This window comes from Orycteropus afer, unplaced genomic scaffold, assembly GCF_000298275.1.
Source record: "Orycteropus afer afer isolate SDZICR_OR568_19922 unplaced genomic scaffold, OryAfe1.0 scaffold00185, whole genome shotgun sequence".
NCBI lineage: Eukaryota > Metazoa > Chordata > Mammalia > Tubulidentata > Orycteropodidae > Orycteropus > Orycteropus afer.
The window spans coordinates 359686-368720 of NW_006921772.1; the positions used below are offsets into that span (position 1 = coordinate 359686).

Sequence of the window (9035 nt, forward strand, 5' to 3'; positions counted from 1 at the left end):
CCTGAGATGGTTTTTACTCTGCCTGCCTTATTCTGTAGCCTGTATATGCATACATATGTCTGCAATGATTGTGGTGTGGTCAGCATTGCTGTCTGGGTTTTAGTGCAGAATTGGAGCATTGCACTCTCTTTTCTCCTGATGTACATTGCTAATCTCTTACATACAAGTGGGAACTCTGGTGGTATAGTGCCTAAGGCACTTGACTGCTAACCAGAAGGCTGGTGGTTCAAACACACCAGCAACTCCTCGGAAGAAAGGTTGGGCAATCTACTTCTGTAGTGATACTGCCATCAGAAACCCAAGGAGGGGTCGCTATGAGTCTGATCGGACTCCACAGCAGTGCGTAGGGTTGCGTTGCATTTACGTACAAGTAGATGTGTAAGGGTGGATGGGTATCTGTGGGTTCTGGCCTCGAGACTCTAACAAACCTCTCCATGCATGTTATGGTTTCAGCATGTCCACCTGCTCACTGGGGCCCAAACTGCATCCACACATGCAACTGCCACAATGGGGCCTTCTGCAGCGCCTACGATGGGGAATGTAAATGCACTCCTGGCTGGACGGGTCTCTACTGCACTCAGAGTAAGCGACAAGCCTTGTGAGGCTCATCAACGGAAGCCACATCCTAGGGGGAAACAACCGTGCACTTTGCATGCACAATCCAAACTCACCGAGTCCCTGACACTGAGATGTTTGGTCTAGCCAATGATCTCTAGATGTTGAAATGTCTCCAGGTGGCTAAGAGCTGTCACATTCTAACTATTCTGTCTCTGTATCCTGTTAGGACACTGAGATGGAGCCACTCTACAATGTGATGGTGTGCAGTTCCTTTCTCCTCTCTCCTTTAACCAGATTCTCTTTATGTGGATCAAACTTCCTATCATTTATTCTAACAGCACAAAGGTTAGGATAAAGAGAGTGTTTAGAAAGGTAGTGAACACAGCCATCCTCACAGCCTGACTTAATATATGTTCCTGGAGAAGACTGAGTTTGCTGGTTCTCAAACTTTATGAAGGTTCAGAATCACCTGGAGGGCTTGTTAACACATAAAGCTTTGAGCCCCACCCCTGGAGTATCTAATCTAGGAGGTGTGGGGTGGGACCTGATCATTTGCATTTCTAACAACTTTCCAGGTGATGCTGATGCTCTGGTCCAGAGACCACACTTTGAGAACCACTCCTCTAGTTCTTTTCCATTTTGTGTTGCAATAGTGTCCTAACCATAGAGATTTCTACATTCTTTCTTCTATGAAGTTTTTAGCATCATAGGATTTAAATAACAACAACAAGGATTTAAAAGACAGTTCTCCATAACGAAGCTTCACTGGGAAGAAAAGACTCTTCTCTACTCTCTTGCCTTCAGTTGAATACAGGAGACCAGAAAGCATGATTTATGATCATCATTAATAATAATAATTTTTAAATCAAGAAATGAACTGAGGAGGAAAGCTGAGTCAGAAATTAAGACAATTCTTGTTTAACACTACTTAGAGAATAGGCTGAACAGGTGTTTTGAAACTTTCTAAAAGGGGCTATAGACCTTGAGTTGTGATTTAAAAGAGAGAATTAGAAAGGAGCGAGATTATCCCAAGCATGTCTCTGGAGATAATATATACATAGGGAAAGGTTTTTAAGGTCCCTAGAGAAAATCACTTAAAAGTTATTATTGGTATTTCTAAAATTAGGACCTGCTCCAAATAGAGGACCTTTTTAAGTGGGGTTAACATGATATAGTAGGAAGAATGGGGGTTCTGGAGTCAATTCTGTATGCATTTGAATCTTGGCCCTACCATTTGCTAACTGTGTGACTTAGGGGACTCTAGGCCTCATTTCCCATCTATAGGATGGGAATGTCCATCCCTGCTTTTCAAGGAGACTGGTAGGGATCAAATGAGAGGATATAAAAAAGACCTGCACAGACTAGGTGCTGAATAAATGCATGGTGATGGTGGTTGTTATTGCATGCCAGCATCATTCTTGACATTTGGCTCTCGTTAAAAACTCACCATCAGAAGAAGGGAGAATAAAAAACTCATGGGATAATTAGGAACAGCTCTCAGACCAGCCTGGATTCCAGCTTTCCTTATGCCAGAGAGCGCTGAAGCACTCTAGCCCAACAGCTGCGGCCTATGTAAGCCAACAAGGCTTGTGTATGTCCCTAGCCTGAGAGGCCCTTAATCTGGGTCTTGTAAACTATGGGGCAGTGCAAGGGTGTTTTGGTTACCTAGTGCCACTCTGACAAGAAATATACCACAAATGGGATGGCCTTAACAAACAGGAGTTTATTCTTATAACTTGGAGGCTTTAAGTCCACGTTCAAAGTGCCAGGCCCTAGGGGCTGGGTGAAAGCCCCTCAGACTTGGGCTTCAGCTCTGCCTTCAGCTCCCGGCCCACTGAAGCTAGAGGCTTTTCTTCACTCAGGCAGCTGCTGGCTGCTGAGGCTGCCAAGTCCAAGGTTGACAAGTAAAAAGGCATGGCCCTGATGTTACCAAACCACATGGAAGGCCATTAATTCAAGTCCATCATAAGTCCTCAGGTTGGCAGAGCATGGCAGGCTGCTGAACAACAATGCAACTACATGCAGGGTCCAAGTGTGCCATGAGCTAGAGACCATTCCCCAAGGCCTCTGCTTATATACAGGAAGCAGGCCATATTCCCTAAGGCAGCTACTCAGCTGCTCCCAGTACATTCCACCATGGAGTTATTACCAGTTTCATCATGGGGAATACTACATCCAGCTGCCCAGCCACTCAATCAGGCCCAGCCAAATTGACCCACAAACTGAACTACCACAAAGGGCTTATTAATTTCTTACACCACACTGTGAAGTATAGTTTTGTAAGTTAAGCCTTCTATCACACATCTTTAGTAAAGGTGATAGATAATCTTTTCTATCACCTTTACTAAAGATGTAGTGATGGATATAGTGGACACCTCTGGTTGCAGAGATATTTTGTGCTACAAGTAAAAGCCTACAGATAACTTTGACATAAGATATTCATTTCATCCCACAGAATTTGAGTCCAGGTTTCTGGTGGTTGAGTGAAAGAATGAGCGGAAATGCCCCATACTTCCATGGGTTCTGGGGTTGCTTTGTTAGAAGATACTCAGCTTGCTTCCAGGGGTACTAGTAAAGGCTAAATTCCCAGATACGACTGTTCTGCTTCCTCCTCATGGATTATAACCTCTGTGCAAGAGTCCTGCCTTTTGACTTCAGTAGACTTTGTGACAGGCTGAGATATGCACTGTTGTCTTTATTCATTCTCTAATGGCTAGGTGAATGTCAAGTTTAAACATAAGCATGTTGGAGGCACAAGCTTTGTTTTTTCCTCAGAAGCCTCTTGACTGCTGGTTTTCCTTCCTCCTTACACAGGATGTCCTCTGGGGTTTTATGGAAAGGACTGTGCATTGATTTGCCAGTGTCAAAATGGAGCTGACTGTGACCACATCTCTGGACAGTGCACTTGCCGCACGGGGTTCATGGGGAAGCACTGTGAGCAGAGTGAGTATGAGAGTGTGACATCACTTACTAATTGCCATTGAGTCAACTCTGACTCATGATGACCCCACATGTGTTAGAGTAGAACTGTGCCATAGAGTTTTCAATGGCTGATTTTTCAGGAGATTGCCAGGACTTTCTTCCAAGGTGCCTCTGGTTAGACCTGAACCTCTAACCTTTCAGTTAGCAGCCAAGCTCCTTAACCATCTGTACCTCCTAAGGACTCCATGACTTCACTAAAACCCAAAAATGAAACCCACTACCATCAAGTAATTCAGACTCATAGTGACCCTATAGTATGGAGTAGAACTGCCCCATAGGGTTTGCAATGCTATAAACCTTTACGGAAGCAGCTTGCCTGATCTTTCTCCTGTGGAGCAGCTGATGGATTTGAACTGCCAATCTTTTGGTTAGTAGCCGAATGCCTTAATCACTGCACTGCCAGAGCTCTGTGATATCTGTGATATCACTAGGTGCCATTTTTTCACTAGAATCTTCCTAGACACCTGAAAATATTAGGGTAGAACTTTCAGCTTTGTGTTGTTTGAGATGATGGTTGGTTACTCACTAGCACCATTGACTTCTCTTCCCAGAAACTGGGCAGTTCTTGGATTCTTGTTGGCAATCTTTTCCCAAAAAATTCTTCTTTAGACTAACTCCTCAGCACTCTGGGTGGAGGTGGCGTGGCTAAAGAAATGAAGACAGAATTCAGGTTTTCTATTCTGTTCATTCTGGCTCTCCTGTCCTCTCCATCTTATTTTTGGAATGTGGCTTCTTGGGACTTTAAAAGCATCAGTCACTTTCTTCATAGGCACAGGTAGAGCCAGGTCTTACATCAGAGTGGAATCCATTAGATGGGGCCAGGCTAGGGGTGCAGGGGGAAGAGGAGCTGGAGGCCCCGAGCCAGCCCCACTTGGTGGTGAGGAGCAAGCCCATGTCAACATTTCTACCCTTTTGACAAACTTCTCTAGGTAGTGCTTTTACACTGTTCCCACTAACATCTTTTCATCCGAGTCTTAACCTCATGTGACTATATTTCCTTAAAATTTTTTGTTGTAAAAATCCCACTTGGGAGGAATATACTCTGTTGGCATAACCTATCCCTGTTTTCCATTTCCAACAGCCAGCTATGTACCTGCTTCTAGAGTTTGAAGAACATTAGTCTTAAACTGAGTATTTCAAATTAGTTTATCATGCCTTTCCCCTGTGACTTTCAGTCAGTCACCAACATGAATAAGTGAGGGCTTAGAGCTGCATGGGGCTTGCCTTCCTATTGTAAATTCCATATAGGCAGGAAAAGGTGCAAGACGTTTCCAATTCAACAAAGGATGCACTCTTGAGAAGGATGCAGCAAGAATTGTACGATGTAGCCTGAAAAGTCTGATCAGCATAGGAAGGCAACTATCCCTTTGGCAATGAGGTATCTGTCCCCTCCACTCCACCGGCACTTCACCAACACTGCTGGGCAGCCAGTTATGTGCTAAACCCTAGGATATTTTTGCATCTGCTGAAATCTAGCACATACAACCAAAAATCAGCACAAGACAGATACGGTCCAATTTTAATTTTACACTACTGGTCCATTTACTCATAAAACAGACAATGAGTCATTCAGTAGTATGTGCACCCCTCCTTGTGTATATAAATATTGTGTGCATGCATGTAAATGTCTAAACTGTGCATAGAAACCAATATAAGCTCCAAACTGGCATTCACTTGAATGCCATCATGGTTAAGGTCTTATTAAATAAAAGCCTCTTAAGTGGTTCCGTGATTACTCTGAACATCAAATTAAAATGTCTCTATTTTTGGAGACTTCTCCCAATGCTCATTTGTAAGCAGAAACCTGTGTTTGACAGAACACTCTAATGATAATAGTACATTGCCCCCTGCTGTTAGCTTTAAAAACAACATCAGTATTTTATCTTGATTTTTAGATTTAATAAAACTATGCGCCTTTTTTTTTTTTTTTTTTAAGGAGCTTTGGTAGCGTAGTGCCTGAGGCATTTGACTGCTAACCAGAAGGTAGTGGTTCACACCCACCAACCACTCCACAGAAGGAAGATTGGGCAATCTACTTCCGTAAAGACTTACTGCTCCGGAAACCCAAAGGGGGTTGCTGTGAGTCAGAATTGACTCGATGGCAGTGAGTTTGGTTTTGGTTTTTATGCAGTTTTTTAAGGAGCGCTCATGGTGCAGTTGTTAAGCTCATAATTGCTAACTGAAAGGTAGGTTCCATAGGAGAAAGATGTGACAGTCTGCTTCCACAAAGATTTACAGCTTTAGAGACTTTATTGGGCAGTTCTACCCACCAGCCACTCTTCGGAAGGAAGGTTGGGCAATCCTACTTCCGTAGTGATACTGCCTCGGAAACCCAAGGAGGGGTCACTATGAGTCGGGGCCGACTCGACGGCACATAACAACAACAACAACAACCCTGTGCTAAAGGGTAGCTATCAGTCAGAATCGATGAGATGGCAACAAGATTTTTTGGTTTTTTTTATGCAGTCTGTTAAGGAGCCCTGGTAGCACACTGGTTAAGAGCTCTGCTGCTAAGCAGAAGGTCAGAGGTTCCAACCTACCAGCTGCTCTGCAAGAGAAAAATGTGGCAATCTGCTTCCATAAAGAGATTAAAGCCTTGGAAACAGTTCTATTCTGTCATACAGGATCCCTATGAGTCAGAATTGACTCAATGATAATCTGATGCTGTTCATTAAAATCTATGCTGAAACCATTGCTATTAAGACCACACCACAAGAATCTCACTGTTTTCATTTCTAAGAGTTCAACCTGCAAATCGAAACTTTGAGCCATTCTATGATAAATTTAGGACCTCTGATAGTGTAGTGCCTAAGACACTTGACTGCTAACCAGAAGGCTGGCGGTTCAAAACCACCAGCCACTCCTCAGAAGGAAGGTTGGGCAATCTACTTCTGTATTGATACCCCCTGGAAACTCAAGAAGAGGTGGTTATAAGTTGGGACTGACTCGATGGCACATAACAACAGCAACATGATAAACTGAAGGTGCCTTTGTAGGATCCCAGTGGCCTAGCACTCTGCTGCTAACCAAAACGTTGGTGGTTACAACCCCCAAGCAGCTCAGTGGGAGAAAGACCTGGTGGTCTGCTTCCATAAAAATAACACTCTAGAAAACCCTATGGAGCAATTCTACTCTGTCACATGGGGTCACTGTGAGTTGAAAAGTGACTTGATGACATCTAACAACAACAACATGATAAATTTACTTATGAAGTTAATGAAACCTGCTTCTCCTTCTCCTACTCCCAGATCAGCCAAGTTAGAATACTTTTAGGAGGATCCTACAGTAAAATAAGAATCTTCTTAAGGAAGCATCTCTACTGTGTTCAGTCTAGGGCCAGTCCACACCCACACTTTGCCTGGAGGATTCGTCTCATATTGCGCTTAATGATTATTCTTACCAGCTCCATCACTGTTCCACAGACTACTTTCAGCTTCGTCTCTATTACCATCAGGGAGTTGATGGGTCAAGAGCTATAATGTTGAGCAGCTCAGTCTGTAGCCCGGAACAGCCTAAGCTATGAGACCCACCATGGTTGAGGGAATGCTGTTCAGCTCTGGGACACCCTGCCTGGACAAGGATCCCCCAAAAGGAGCCTTGCCTCCACACTTACGTAAGAGACAGACTTGCTCCAGATTTTCAAGCTTGGGATGCTACATTTGACTTTGTTCTCCTTCTCTAGAGTGCCCTGCAGGAACATATGGCTACGGCTGTCGTCAGATATGTGACTGTCTGAATAACTCCACCTGCGATCACATCACCGGGACCTGCTACTGCAGCCCAGGATGGAAGGGGGCACGGTGTGATCAAGGTAATGATACCAGTAAATAATAACAACCACCTCCTGTTGTGTGACCATCAGGTACAGCCAACTCTCAGTATTTTCACTTAAATTATCTAATGTAATCTTCACCATGATTCTGCAAGGTGTATCTATAGTTTATTTAGTTGCTAAGTGCATCTTATCATTGCTGTCCTATAGGTAAATTAAAGGTCAGAGAAGCTGAGTATTTTCCCAAGGTCACATAGCCAATATCTGAAATTTGTCAGGGCCAGACCTGTCTGATTCTAAAGTCCATGTACCTTCCATTGTGCCTATAGTTGTTTTTTTTTTTTTTTTTTCCATCTTATTGAGATATAATTGGCATACAAAATAAAAACATATTTAAAGTATATAATTTGATAAACAGTTGACATATATACACCTAAGCAAGGCCCTGGAACCGGGACAGAGGAGCAGTCAGCCACAGGGATCCAGGTGAGGAGGGGGAACCCAGGCATGCCCAAAGCAGCAGAGCAGAAGAGTGGGAGAAAGGGGATTAAAAGACCCAGGAACCGGAACAGAGGAGCAGTCAGCCACAGGGATCCAGGTGAGGAGGGGGAACCCAGGCACGCCCAAAGCAGCAGGGTGGGAGAGCAGGAGAAAGGGGATTAAAAGCCCCAGGAACTGGGATAGAAGAGGAGTCAGCCGCATGGACCCAGGTAAGGGTGGTAGGAGAGGTTTCCAACAGGGAGACAAACTTGTCTGTCAGTTTGTCCTACCATGGTCATGTGTTGATGTGAGTTTTGAGGCTGAGCCACTGGTGTTTCAAACCCAGTGAGATGCACATGGTGCACAGGTAACAGCCCGGCTTACAGACTGAGACAGACTAGGAAGAATGAAGAGGCCATCCACTTCTCAAAGAATTGGCCAGGGAAAACATTATGAATAGCAAAGAAACACTGTCTGATACATTACTATACAACTTTATGAATAATCCAGTTAGGTTAGAAGGCTCTCAAACTAGGACTGAGAAAGAGCCGCATCATCAGATTAAATCCATCCTTATTCATATGGATAAGGTAAAGCTTTCAAGACCTCCATTTGCTGATGTGGAACCACTCAAATTGAGGAAAAACAGCTGTAGACATCCATTAATCATCAGAACATGGAATGTACGAAGTATGAATCTGGGAAAATTCGAAGTTATCAAAAATGAAATGGAACGCATAAAGGTTGATATCCTCAGCATTGAGGATTGATATCCTCAGCATTGAATTGGACTGGTTTTGGCCATTTTGAATCAGAAAACCATATGATCTACCATTCTAGGAATGAAAGTTTAAAGAGGAATGGTGTGGCATTCATCATCACAAAGGATATTTCAAGGTCTGTCCTGAAGTACAATGCTGTCAGTGATAGAATAATATCCATACGCCTACAAGGAAGATCCATTAATACAACTACTATTCAAATTTATGCACCAACCACCAAAACCAAAGATGAGGAAATTGAAAGTTTTTATCAACTTCTGCAGTCAGAAACTGACCGAACATGCAATCAGGATGTGTTAATTATCACTGGTGACTGGAATGCAAAAGTTGGAAACAAAGAAGAATCACCGATAGTTGGAAAATCTGGACTTGGTGACAGAAATAATGCTGGAACTCGCATGGTAGAATTTTGCAAGACCAATGACTTGTTCATTGCAAACACCTTTTTTCAACAACACAAA

The 9035-nt window shown here is 43.4% G+C and overlaps 1 protein-coding gene across 1 annotated transcript in view; it reads left to right on the forward strand.

Annotated features, from left to right (window-relative positions):
• MEGF10 (multiple EGF like domains 10) overlaps nt 1-9035 on the forward strand; it is a 226316-nt gene that overhangs the window by 203133 nt on the left and 14148 nt on the right. The window contains exons 16-18 of the mRNA XM_007947463.2: nt 454-582; nt 3373-3501; nt 7223-7351. Of these exons, the coding sequence (XP_007945654.1) occupies nt 454-582; nt 3373-3501; nt 7223-7351 (387 nt within the window). The remainder of the gene's footprint in view (nt 1-453; nt 583-3372; nt 3502-7222; nt 7352-9035) is intronic.